The sequence below is a fragment of the Rhinolophus sinicus genome, linkage group LG03, assembly GCF_036562045.2.
Source record: "Rhinolophus sinicus isolate RSC01 linkage group LG03, ASM3656204v1, whole genome shotgun sequence".
In the NCBI taxonomy this organism is placed as follows: Eukaryota; Metazoa; Chordata; class Mammalia; order Chiroptera; family Rhinolophidae; genus Rhinolophus; species Rhinolophus sinicus.
In genome coordinates, this window is record NC_133753.1 from 18,846,898 (window position 1) to 18,861,325 (window position 14,428).

At 41.2% G+C, this 14,428-nt stretch overlaps 1 protein-coding gene across 1 annotated transcript in view; it reads right to left on the reverse strand.

The window, feature by feature from the left end:
* Positions 1 to 8,155: 8,155 nt before the first annotated feature.
* Positions 8,156 to 14,428, reverse strand: part of TSHR (thyroid stimulating hormone receptor) — a 102,143-nt gene continuing 95,870 nt past the window's right edge. Inside the window, exons 9-10 of the mRNA XM_019731093.2 lie at positions 13,585 to 13,773; positions 8,156 to 11,555 (exon numbers count right to left, since the gene is read on the reverse strand). Coding sequence (XP_019586652.2) covers positions 10,142 to 11,555; positions 13,585 to 13,773 — 1,603 coding nt within the window. The 3' untranslated portion in view covers positions 8,156 to 10,141. The remainder of the gene's footprint in view (positions 11,556 to 13,584; positions 13,774 to 14,428) is intronic.

Here is a 14,428-nt window from a genome sequence, read left to right on the forward strand (position 1 = left end):
GGCAACCTTGTGGTTGAGAGCCCACTGGCCCATGTGGGAATCAAACCAGCAGCCTTCGGAGTTAGGAGCATGGAGCTCTAACCGCCTGAGCCACCGGGCCGGCCCCGATCTTTTTTTAATGTGGTAAAAACAATGTCATGTTTCTATGCAGATCAGTGTATCTATCGAGAAGGAGAATCCAAAGTATGGAACTTTATAATTTGTAATAATTCTAAGAGGAAAATCTATACTCCATTTACTAGAAAAGAGGCATCCTTTTCTTAATTATACAAGGTTTATAATATAGAAAGATAACATAAAAAATACTCTTATTTAGTTAGAATAACTACCTATAATTGTGACGTTTAATTGACAATTTTGTTTGCCACCTTAGAATTTAGAAGGACTTTTTCTTTTGTGATAAATTGTATGACTCAGTTCTGTTAAAGAAGCTGAGCTGATGCCTAAGTTTCCTCTTTATTGAATTTTCCTGTATCACAAGCATTTGATATCATTCCACTGACCACAGAGCTATCACCATTAGCTTTATTTACCAGTAATTTTATTATCAACAAAGTCGATGATGATTATTCCCTTGAAAAATATTTCTCTATATTAATGCCAATACCAATTTCTTTGCTTTTTCCACCCCTTCCTTCTTAGTTAATTCAAGCACAATCCGAGGAAATAAAGGCTATCAGAAAACAAATCAGGGGTGTCAACTTCCAAGTTTCCACTTAACACTTGACAGCTGTCAGAAGGCTTCGTAATTGGAAAGCCACAGTCATAGAAACAGTTATCAAGTTCTAGCTGACATTTTTGAAAAGAAGTTTCCAAACATCTCTGTGGCATTCAGACCAACATTAGATAATCTGATATTCCAGCCTGTTGGTGTCTCCCTAAACTCAGACTTTGAATAAATGAACAAATTGAACTTTTTCTTTCAATTAATTATCATTTAAATGAGGACATCTCTTCTTCGTATATAAGAGCACTTTGTGTAAGACAAAGCTGAGGATTGCTTTAGGTATGTTTGAGAAGGCCCATTCAACAAAATCTTAAAGCAAGAAGGTGGATTAGGTGCTTCTGGACACTTCCAACCAATGACTTTGTTATAGTTGTTACTTTTTTTTTTTTTTTTATAGATTTTACTGGGGAAGGGGAACAGGACTTTATTGGGGAACAGTGTTGTGGGGACAGAGTCCCAGAGAGCAGTTTCCAGGCTCTCGGCCTCACGTGGAAAGGTGCTGGCTCAGGTAGTAGATGGCCATTTGTGGATAATTGACCATCAGCTGTAACCAGTGAGCCAATTAGTCACAGATATAACTGCCGCGGCTGCGCTGGGGAGTCAAGTTAGTGAGTCGAATCAGTCGGTCGGTTGGCAGGCAGAGAAGCGGACAGCAGGTTGCAGGTCGTGTGACTCCAGCCTCCAGTGAGACTACTGTGCCTCCAGGGAGACTATAGTGGTGTGACTCCCTTACCTATGGCTCCGTGGGTGTTCCTTTTTGGCCTAGCCATATCCTGCGTTCTTATGTGGGGAGTGGGACCAGAGACCCCGCAGGCCACCTCGTATGACAAGTGTGTACTTCCAGGATGTTTTCCAAGTCAAGTTGTTGTCCTTTCAGTCTTAGTTGTGGAGGGCACAGCTCAGCTCCAGGTCCAGTCACCGTTAGTTGCAGGGGGTGCAGCCCACAATCCATTGTGGGAGTCGAACCGGCAAACTTGTGGTTGAAAGGACGTGCATTGATGTATCAAAAGTTAAAGAATGTTTCTCTGGAAATGGTGGCCAGTACTCAGCAATTGCTCTAACAGACAGCCATGTCAGTATGAAATTATTAGCCTCTGCATTCCCTTTTCAGCTAACTGGGACACATGATAAGAAGCACCAGCCACAGATTTCTTTCTCATTATACATAACTACCATCTCTTCACCTGATCCGTTCAACCATTATTACTGCTGTCGTCTTCCCCTTCTCACTGTTTTCTTTGCCAGCCTACAAAGATGGTTCTTGAAAACTTTCTGACTGTATCTTAGATGCAGTATCGACCACCACAGTTTCCTTTACCCTTTTTAATGGTGGCAGGAGGGGCATAGACATACTATTTTTAGGACTCAAAGAGGGATAGAATAGCATGAATGGTTGGAGAAGAGGGTACCGGGCCTTGGACAGGATGGAAGGGTTGGTGTAGGTTGAGGGTCTTCCAGATGGTCAGTAGAGTATGGCTGCAGGGTGAGTGTCTTTGGAGAGAACTCATGGGTACCATCTGGGCTAGAGAGTCAAACAGTTAAAGAAGCAGAAGAAAAAACATATTTTTAAAAATTTTTATTAAATTTATTGGGGTGACATGGGTTAGTGAAATTATATAGGTTTCAGTTGTAAATTTCTATAATACATCATCTATATATCACATTGTGTGCTGACCACCCAGAGTCAGTTCTCCTTCTATCACCATCTATTTGACTGCCTTTATCCTCTTCTACCATCCCTCTTCCCCCTTCCCCTCTGACAACCACTAAACTGTTGTCTTTGTCTATACAGTTTTGTTTCTTTGTTTGTGTTGTTTGTTTGTTGCTTTCAGTTTTATATGCCACATATGAGTGAAGTCATATGGTTCTTGATTTTTTCTGTCCTATTTTGCTTAGCACGATAATCTCAAGATCCATCCATATTATCACAAATGGCACTATTTCATCTTTTCTTTTGGCCGAGTAATATTCCATTGTATATATGTACCGCATTTTCTTTATTCAATCATGTATTGAAGGACACTTTTGTTGTTTCCATGTCTTGGCCACTGGGAATAATGCTGCAGTGAACATAGGGTTACATATATGTTTACAGATAAATGTTTTTAGATTTTTTGGGTTGATACCCAGAAGAGGGATTGCTGGGTCGTGTGGTAATTTTATTCTAGATAGTAAAGTTGAACATATAAAAAATGTATTTCTTGGCCATTTGTATGTCTTCTTCAGAGAAGTGTCTGTTTCAGGTCCTCTGCCCATTTTCAATTGGATTGTTAATTTTTTTGTCGTTGAGTTGTATGAGTTGTTTATATATTTTGGATATTAGCCCTTTACCGGAGGTGCTGTTTGCAAATATCTTTTCCCATTCAGTTGGTTGCCTCTTTGTTTTGTTGATGGTTTCTTTTGCTGTGCAGAAGCTTTTAAGTTTGATATAGTCCCATTCGTTTATTTTGGCTTTTACTTCCCTTGCCTTTGAGGTCAAATTCATAAAATCCTCTCTGAACCCAAAGTCCATAAATTTCGTACCTGTGCTTTCTTCTATGCAATTTATTGTTTCAGGTCTTATGTTTAGGTCTTGGATGCATTTTTGAGTTAATTTTGGTATATGGTGACAGATAGCCACCATGTTTCTATGTCCAAAGATCTAGAAGAAAATATTTTAACTTCCTCCAAGTACTGTTCCCACTAGTGGCTCAACTGCACTAATTAAAATGAAATCAAGTAGCAACTTGGCTGTCTGGGAAGACTTGTGAGTGCCAGAGGTGTGTGCTCACTTTTTCCCTTTCTCCAGGAATGGCCTACAGATGGTGAAAACAGGTATGATGTCAGGCGTCTCCTCTTTCATCTGGACAGTGGCATCGCTTGGTCAGGGTATCTCATGTCTCCAACATTTGTTGAAGCTATTAATACTTCCCTAGTCCTTCTGTCAGAGTGCTTAAGGAACATTTTGAGAAACCAGAGAACTATCTGAGAGCAAATAGAGTGAAATGGTTCTATTTGCTATTAATAATAAATCCGATGAGTCCTATATTCCCACAGAGCCACAAATCATTTGCCACTATCTATGCTGACACTATCTAAATTTGTCCACTATCATTTCAGAAGCTTTGTCTACATACTGTCTGGGGAACTGAGGTGGAATGTAGTAAAATTTGAGCATGGGATTTAGTAAAAAGGACCAGAGATGCCACTATACTAGTCTTGCTTTTCTCAAACTTTTACCTCATATGTTTAATATGGCCCTTGTTGAGAAACTTGAAAATCCTCTGAGAGAATTGAGGCTCTTTCATACTTTTTTGCAACTCCCCTTGGAATTTGTCCTTATGATGCCTGTGGAGAAAAAAAACTGAGGCACAGGAGTAAGTTATAAATAGGCTTTTGTCAAAATATTTCCCATCTAATGGGCAGATTTGTAGTGATGTTTTTGATTATAAATTTCTTCATGATTAGAATCTTCTGTTTAATCCCCATTATGATGAATTATTAATACATATTACATGGTTTCCATATAACTGAACTATTTCTATAGTGTGTTGTGACTCTAATCCCCCAACATGGCTTACAAGGACCCATGTTGTGTTTTTTTTGAGACTGGGAGGCACAGGACTGAGATACAAATAAACCTTTTATTGTATGCTATCAAATAACAATTGGCCACCATTTTCCTACTATCTTTCCATGTAAAATACTTCATGAAAGGAAACAGAATATCCCCACATATTCTCAAATTCCCAAAACAGATTCCAAAATTATACTAAATGGGTGATGGAATTAAAGTTGTTTATACAATCTTGATTTCCCTACTTTGTTCAAAGCTTTACTTTTTATTTACTAAATTTGTATGACAGATAACAATTAGTTGCTTAATTTCCCTTATGCAACCTAGAGCAATGCACATATAGGAAACAAAAATTCTGATTTAATATGATTAGGCTGTCCAATAGAATACATTATAAAGGGGTTTTATTTTCTTTGTATTTAGCTTACCAGATGTTGTTGCAAAGTAAGCACATTAAAACTCATTGGCTTAGGTTTATTACATTCTAAAAATATAAATTTCATAATGGCTAAATTATTGTAAAAGTCACCTGCAGTGTGATATCTGCCTCCCTCTCTTACTACTCTACAGACGTGAAAGTCAACTATCTAGTAAAATAAGTCATTCTGCACCTTTCTTTCTTTTTTTTTTTTTAAGATTTTATTGGGGAAGGGGAACAGGACTTTATTGGGGAACAGTGTGTACTTCCAGGACTTTTTTCCAAGTCAAGTTGTTGTCCTTTCAATCTTAGTTGTGGAGGGTGGGTGCCGTTCAGCTTCAAGTTGTTGTCCGTTCAGTCTTAGTTGCGGAGGGTACAGCTCAGCTCCAGGTCTAGTCGCCGTTGCTAGCTGCAGGGGCTGCAGCCCACCATCCCTTTGCGGGAGTCGAACTAGCAACCTTGTGGTTGAGAGGACACGCTCCAACCAACTGAGCCATCCAGGAGCTCAGCGGCAGCTCAGCTCAAGGTGCCGTGTTCAATTTTAGTTGCAGGGGGCGGAGCCCACCATCCCTTGCGGGATTCGAGGAATTGAAATGGCAGCCTAGTGGTTGAAAGCCCACTGACCCATGTGGGAATCGAACCAGCAGCCCTTGGAGTTAGGAGCATGGAGCTCTAACCGCCTGAGCCACCGGGCCGGCCCCTGCACCTTTCTTTAAATGCCACATTTTAAATTGTTAACTATCTTAAAGCCTAATATGATTATAATAATTTCCATTCAAATGTCTTGAAAATGTATGCACATGATAAACAAAATCAGCAGTACAAAAGAGTACCATTGGAAAAGTTTCCATCTATGTTAGTCTGCCTGGGCTGCTATAACAAAATACCACAGACTGGGTGGTTTAAACAACAGAAATGTATTTTCTCAGGTTTCTAGAGGCCAGAAGTCCAAGACTGAGGTGCTGGCAGATTCAGTTTCTGGTAAGAGCCCTCTTCCCGGCTTGCGGACGGCTACCTTCTTGCTGTATCTTCACATGACTGTTTCTCTGTGCATATATGGAGAGAGAGAGAGAGTCTCTGGTGTCTCTCTCTTCTTAGAAGGACACAGTCCTGTGGGATTAGGGCCCCACCCTCATGACCTCATTTAACCTAATTATCTCCATAAAAGCCCTATCTCCAAATACGGTCACATTAGAGGTTAGGACATCAACATATGAATTTAAGGGAGACACAATTCAGTCCACAGCACCACTCAATCCCTAGTCCCAATCTCCAGAGGAAACCACTTTTAGCCATTCTCTGATTTTAGTCCTTCGGGATTATTACTGTAATTCTGTTATACCCTTATGTACCTGTTATTTGAACTATCCATATTTAGACAATATATCTTTTGGCTGCATGTAGTGATGATTAGAAAACTCATTGACTTCACTTTATCTCCTAGCTCCCAGCTTAGTTTTTTTTTTTTTTTTTACTGGTATTAATTTTAACTTTTTCAGTTGGTTGACTTTGTAACCTTGGAAACAAACTTCCATTTCTTATTCTACTTTTAACTCCCTGTCCTTCTATTAAAGCTCTTGCATTGGTATCTATTTTAAATTTGCCAAAATGCCTTCTCATTTTTGATTGCTACTTTTTAAAAATAGTAGCTTCCCATTGCTTTGGGGCCCAGTATTTTCTCAAATTTCTCTGATGTTACTAATTAGAATTTAAAAAATAATACTTGTTTCCAAACAATCTGTTTCCCCCCTGCCCCGGGGAAATGTTCTGTTTGTTCAGTTTTGTCCTTTTTGTGTGCTGTTCATGATTGGTTCATTTTCCTCAACTATCTGGTAATTCTTGTGGTTCATTTATATTTTTGAATGAAGGACGAGGATGGTTATTGTCAGCAGATGGTGTATGTCTTTCCCTTCCACCCCCCCCCCCCCAGACACCTTTCTCTGACTGATGGTGATGGCTCTGTGTCAATGTTCGTGCTTCATTTTATGATGTGAGGGCAGGAAGTAGGAAAGTGGGCTGAGTTCCCTGCCCCCTGCCCTCTGCTGCAGACCAGGAATTTAGCCCTAACTATACCTACAGAGGGTGCCAAAAAAATGTGTACATGTTAAGAAAGGAAAAATCTGTATTAAAATTACGCTGATGGGAACCACTTTGAGCACATCTTGAGCAGCAAACGTGACTTGTGTTCATCTTTGGTTATTGGTATATATTGAGTATTACAATTTTAATACACTTTTTTCCTTCCTTAAAATGTGTATACATTTTTTGGCACCCTCTGCGTTACTCACTTTCTTTAGGATCAGTTTCTCGATTGTAGCCTGGAGCAAACACTGACTACATCAGTTGTTCTAACTGAATGGAGTGAGAGGGGATGGGTGGGGCCAGGTGAGATGGACTTGCCGTTAATTATCCTAATTAGCCCCTCAGCCCTGTGACCTTCAGGCTTGGGGTCTCTCTGGGACTGCAGAGAAGAACACATCCCTTCACAGCTGCAGCCTTATTCTGTGCACGTGTTCTAGGCTGCAGCCTTCTCCACCCTAACTTATCCATCAACTCAAGGCCGTAGAAATTCCGTCTTTCAGAAGGCTATCAAAGGCTTTGGTATTTTGTTGGTGCCTTTCTTCCTGTTCACAGTGTAGTTTTGGCTGGATCCCATTTTATACTTCTTCATTGTCATTTCAGTGGAATTTGAAAGAAGAGGGTTGGTAGATGCTGGGACTCAGTCTACCACTTTGAGATAGAATTTTGTATCTTTTAAAACAGAGTGCATTGCAACCAACAAGTTTTTCTTGTCCCTTTAGGTAGTCAGAACCAATAAGAATCACTCTACTGTGTTACAAAACATCTATCTCCAAAGACATCAAGAAGGTAAGAGTATTTGTTCCCAAACCACTGTTGTTTTGAATTCTCGTGATTACAGTTTTCATCTTTTTGCCCACATATTTACCTTATTGCCACTTAGAGTGTTGCCCTGTAATATACACTCTTCTTCTAATTGGCAGCTTCTGATACGCAATAGATTATCCATAAGCCAAGGGTCAATAAAGTCTGAGAGTATTTTGTGAGACACTCCTTTGAGCAACATATATAAACTTTAGGACATAAATTTTGTACTATTTATTGCAACTAGCTGGAAGACATTTGTCCTCACTGACTTAGGTCTATCTTCAGATGGTTGAAAGCCACCAAATAAAGAGGACTCTGACCAGGTCTTATAGATTCATTATCTTCATTAGGGTGCTATTTAAATTCCTAGTGTCAATACTAATCATATTTTTTCCCTTAGCCATCACTGCTTGTCAATGTATCATAATTCAATATAAGTTTTCTTCACATAAAGACCATCTGTAATCAAGATACAATGTTATATTGAAGTTATTGATAGTTAATAATTTATTAATATGGATTTATTAAGAAACCTGCCAATTGTTTTTCCTTTTTTCAGTTTTAACACATATAATGGTAACCCTAAAAGAAGCTCACAAATTACAAAAATCAATACTCTAGGACTCAGCACAGTCATTTGCTGGGACGAAACTTTATTTCATGTTGTAAATGCAAATTTTAGTAACAATTCTGTTGAAATTACTTTCCTAGGACTGTTTCCAAAGCATTATTTCAACTACTCAAGATAAAACACATTATGTATCAGAATGTGATATTTCAAAATGTCTCAGGTGAGAAACCACTTGTCAAAAGGTAACATGTTTGTTTAATTTCATTAGTTACAAGTGAACCGGTGGATAAGTCATGATTTTAGGTATGTATATTTCTATTAAGACATCCAAGTCTCAGTGATAATCAGGAATGGGTATAGCTATGGGGAGATTCCAGGCGAGTCGGGGGTACCCTCTCTGGGAGCCCACTGGGCCCACCAACCCCACTCCGCAGATTTAAAACAACAAAAGCTTTTAATTCATGGTGTGATTTAAGTCATGGTGTGGTTCACGAACATGAGAAGAAAATACCATATTTGCTTGGGATGAAATTAAGGGGCTGTCTTGACAGATACCTTGGAGAGTACATCTATAGAGAAAGAGCCTCACCATTTCAAGTAAGGGAGCTCTGTTGGGGAATAGAAATTTTATATTCAGTGATCAACAAAGTTGGAAAGAACAGATAGTTTCGGAGAAAAGGAACCTTTCTTGATAGCTTTAGTATTGTATTGTGGGATGGAAATAGCTAAGTAAAGAAACCAATCACTGAAGAATAGGTAAATGTATTCAAGTGAATCTGCATAGTGAAGTGGTAACTCCAAATAAGCAAAATTTCCAAAGGTACCTTTTATTCTATGATATGAATACAAATCTGTTTTTCATCTGATAATTATAGCTGTGTAGATCTAGTAATTAGATGAGTGATTTAGATCCATCCCAATGTGGTCACTCAATAGAATTTTTGGTGCATCACAACTGAAAATGAAACAAAGAAAAAATGTCCTGGGTCATATGTCTAGATTCCAAACAGAAGGAGATGGCAGCCCTACAAGACAGGAAAAACAGATTTTTCTTCCTTAATACTTTTCTTTCTCTTTATCGTGGAAACATATGTTTTAAGGGGCAGGGATGTACATAGGGTGTTAAAACTGAAGAGGCAATCAAGCGCCTTCATTTCTACAGACCCCTAAGGCCCAGTGATTTGCCCTAAGTTACCTGGTGTCCAACCTGCGTTAGTAATCAATGGGTGATTTAGTGTACTCTGTTCGTAATTTCCACTTGTTGCTACTCAGAAATATTTCTCAGGTTCATGTCTTTTATGCTATGAGACCAGCCAAGAAGAACAATTCTTAGTTTGGCTACATAAGCTGAAATCTTGCCAGTTTTTCTGAGTAATACATAACAATTGGGTCACATCATTTATATCCTTGGGAAGAGATGATTAATAGCTGTAGAGTCTCAAAAAACCTCCTTCATGCCTCATAATAGCCATCCCTTGCATGACATCCTGTTTGACTTTTCAGTTTCCAGCATCTCAAACTCTCTGTGGTTGTATCGGGGAACATCAAGTTGGACTGAGCCATGTGGCCGATTTTATCTTGTGGCCACCAACCAAGGTAATAATAGCATCTGCCATTTGCTGAATCTTTAGTATGAAATACTATATAAAAATGAGAAGCTCACTGTTGACATAGCTCAGTGGATATTCATTGAGCATCTTACAAAATGTCATTTCTGCACTTAGCATCGAGCAAGTCTTCCAGAAAGTATAGATTATTTTGATATTACCTGGAATTCAGACATGTTGGTTGCCTCTCTTCCTTCTTGGGGGTGATGATTAGGTTAATGCTAGTCCCTTTCTAGAGATGAACTCTTGCCCCATGAAATGTCACCTGCACAAGAGTTAGGTCAGCTGTCTTGTGTGTGTCATGGGGTTGGAATGTATGTTTAAGAAACTAGCTTCTTATAAGTTGCCCTACCACTGTGAGTAGTGTAGGGTCAGCTTACAAAACAGTTTGCTTATACTCTTTTGAGCCTTGGCCCTGCTTATTTCTGGTAAGATGGGAGTTTTCAAGCAGTTCGTAGTCATCCTGCAGGTTGGGGAGATTTTGCCTCATGTCCTGGGTAACCCTTTGGACCTGAATACCAGTGCTGTTCTTTGTAGAAACCCTTTGGCCCCGGTATGCCTGAGCCTGGCGTTTACAGATGCCAAACTTACTGAGCAGGATAAATACATCCCTCTGGAAGGCCTTGGTGAAAATCGCATACAGGAATGGATTGGCACAGGAGTTAAGTGGATAGAAGAGAACCAGCAAGATTTTGGAGTTGGTAACTGTGATAAGAGGCTTGTTCATAAGTGCTGACAGAGCATAAAATGAGATTGGGGCCATGCACATGAAGTCAGTGAAGATCAACACAGCCATTCTTTTGGCAATTTTGGTGTCTTTGTCCCCCGGGTTGTACTGGGGGTTGCGGACTGTGATGTAGATCTTCACGTAACAGGAGCAGACGATGACGAAGGCGACTATGTTGAGCAACAGAACAAGGATAATATAAGCCAGGGCCAGAGGGGTCTCAGTGTCCATGGGCAGGCAGATGCTCACCTTGGCATAGCTGCTTATTCCCACCAAAGGGAGCAGGGCGAGCAGGAAGCAGCAAACCCAGCCCCCGACCATGATGGCATATGCATGCCTGAGGCGGATTTTCCGGTCCAGGCGCATGGCGAAGGTGATGGCGTACCAGCGCTCCAGGGTGATGACCGTCAGTGTGTACACCGACAGCTCGCTGGCAAAAACGGTGAAGAAGCCTGCTGTGTTGCAGCCAGGGCCTGTCTGCCAGTCGATGGCGTGGTTGTAGTACTCAGACTGAGTGTAGAGGTCGACGGAGGCGATGAGCAGCAGGTACATCCCCATGCAGAAATCGGCAAAGGCCAAGTTGCACATGAGGAAGCGTGGGACGGTCAGTCTGTAGTGGCTGGTGAGCAGGATGAGCAGGACGAAGACGTTGCCCAAGAGAGCCAGCAGACTAACAAACCACACCACAATTCTCAGGAACCTGTAGCCCATGATATCTTCACAGGGGTTGAACTCGTCGGATTTCGGGGTACACACCATGTCTTCGTTGCCCCCACACACAGTGTAGTCATAATGGTTATCGAAGGCCTGTAGGGTCTCTTCCTGGGGGTTTTTGAGCTCCTGGCCGAAACCAATGATCTCATCTTCTTGTTCTTCAAAGAAGACGTGATAGTGAGAGTTGCTGTGGGTATCCTGGAACTTGGAGTTTTCCTTGTACCCAGCACTGCCGTCACCCAGATCCTCTTCATATTCCTGAGAGAAGGGGCCGTTCACAGCATTCACAGATTTTCTCTGACGCAGTCTCCGAATACTGCTTTCATTACACATTAAGGACTCGAGGATTCTGCAAGGCAACAGAAATAACTCACCCCTTGCTGAAAACCCGCTAATGGTCCCCACAACATTTAGCGACACATGTGGAATACTTACTATGATCTACGCGATTCTACCAGATTGTCCGTGACCTGGTCAGGCCCGTCCCTCTAGTCAGTTCCTATTACCCTCTCCTTCCCTGCTGCGGCCCAGTGACCTGGGCCCTTATTTCTTTCTCATCTGCAACCAGTTCAAGAGCAATAGTGAGGAAAAAGCCTGGGTGCTGGAGCCGGTCTGCCTAGGTTAGGACCTGGCTCTGCTATGTACTAGCTCTTTCACCTTGGGCGGGTCTAGAAAACTCAGTTTATCCCATTTTAAAGATGGTATCATGAAAGTATCTATTTCATATAGGGTTATTAAAGGATGAGGCGAGTTTATCTTTTTTAAAGCTCTTACATTGTTAATGCCATATATGTGTTGCTTATTGTTATTATTTCTATTCAGAGCTTTAGAACCCCATGTTCCCTTTCGCCTGAAAAATTCATGACTGCTTTTACTCGTTATTCAGTTTGAACTCAAATGTCCCTTTCTCAGAGGGGATAGCCTTAAATAAATTGTCCTGTCCTGTGTGTATTTCCTTCATAGCACTATCTGATATCTCATATTTGTTTGCTTGTTTATTTTCTGACTCCCCCTAGTAGAATGTAAACAAAATGCAAGAAGGCTCTTCTCCATCCTATTCATTGCTGTAGATAAAACAGGGCCAGGCACATAGTAGGTGCTCGACAAATAGTTTCTTAACAAATGAATAAATGGACATTATGCAGGCATGCTCATGGAAGATTTAATTTTTTGCTAGCACTGCACAAATAATCAAAAGGGATTATTTAGCTTGCTGCAGCTGCTGAGCAGATGTTGATTCATCTACTGGGCTCTGGTTTAAATGCCCAATGGACTGCCTCTTCCAACCTGTTTGGAGATTAGCAAGAAATCTGGACTCTGCCCTTGAAGCCCATTTTAGCCTTTCACCCATCCTAGTCCTTTCCCACTCTAGGCCACATGGCGTCAGTATAGAGCCTGCTATCACCATCTCCAGAACCCACCCCTAGTTTTCTGTCGGTGTGATGCCAGTATTTGCCTTCCTGGCACAGCTATTCAACTTCCTGTTTGCTTCTGCTGACCCATCACCCCCCACTAGATCCCAATTATTTCTGACTGCAAGTATGAGTGCAGACAGTCAACCAGTAGATATTATATAGAAACTGAGAGAGTAAGTGACAAGTGAAGGTGGCTGTAGGAGAATGGGATTGCATGAGACACAAAGGGAGAAATAATGCAGAGTTAAGGGTAGGTGAAGACGAGATTCAGAGAAAGCATAGAGAAAGAAAGAAGGCCATCTCTCCTTTGCAGCCCCGCACGCAGCTTAATCATAAAATAACAACACATTGAGAGCTTATAATATTCCAGGTCATTATGATAGGTCTTTTCTATGCAGTTTCTCATTGAATCTTGTCAAAACATCTATGAATGACAGCCTTATGATTTCCATTGACAGAGGCGCAGGAAAGTTAAGGAAGTAGGCTGGGATAACACAACTAGGAAGTGGCACAGATGGCGTACAAACCCAGCTGACTCCAAAACCCACAAACGTGTCGCCAGTAAGTGACACGGGAAAAGCCTGAATTGACCAGGTAACCCAGTTGCTTCTGTTTTTAAGTTAGTCCTCACATATTGTGGCATCTAATGTGTGTGGAATCTCGAGGTCAGAAACCATATAGTGTAATCTCTCTATAAGATTCTACATGATCTGGTCATTTCCGTCTCTCCTGTGTCATCTCCTGTTCTCCTTCCTTCCCTACTGTGATCCATTGACTTTGGCCTTATTTCTCATCTGCAACCACGTGGAGTCTGCAATCTTTGTGTCCCATGGATTTCATGTTTCTTAGGGATGCTTCCAGTTCTTTCTACCTGGTTAACCACAAAACTTCTTCCCCAAGCCCAGAAATTAATTTAACTCCCACCAAGGCCTTTGTTCCTTATTCCAGGCACCTGCCACTTACCCTCTGGTTTTCTTCTGATTCTTAAAAGCGCAGCAGTGGCTCGGATAAGAGAGGTCAGCCCGTGTGAGGTGAAGGAAACTCAAGGAAAGCGGAAGTTTCTTGAGTGTCCAAGTGTTTCTTGCTATCAGTTCCCTCAGGGGCTCCAGGCCCTTGGGCGGCAGGGTGGTAACACTGGTATGAGAAACGTCCCTGGGAGGGAGAGAGCAGAGTGACGCAGGGAGGTGGTAAGCAGCCAGAGCCTTCTAGTTCCTGGCCAGAAAGTCAAACAGGCCTGACATTAACAGAGAGATGTATGCTCCTTTCTGCTCTTGAATATGCACTCTGAGTTTTTTATATACAGCCATCCATCTAAGGAAGGGTGGCTAAATTGATTTCTACTAGGTTCCTAAATTGATAGGTTACAAGGGATTCCCACTTTTATTGCTTGGCACTCCAGGATCCATCAATACTGATAATAGTTTAGCACGTCGTTTATTTTATCCATTGCAATACATACAAACTCTTGGAGTCAGTAAAGAGTTTCAGGAAGCCAGAGAAATAGGCTCAAAGGGGCCCAAATTGCTGTCAGTCTCTGTGAGGACAAGGGTTTGGGGATTAGTAAACTGCTCACTGATAGAGGTCAATACCAGTATCCTGAAAGCTTCTCCGAATGATGCATTGAGAGTCATACCAGTTCTGTGGTGAATTCATGACCCAGAACAGCCTCCCCACAGTTTCTTTAGAAGGCTGTAAATGTGTTCCTGGAAGGAAACTCCGGTATTTACATTCACAGTCTCAAATGAGATTCAGGTCACTTCTGAAAACAATGGGGAAAGTGGTGAGGCAGAGGACGATGTAGACATTA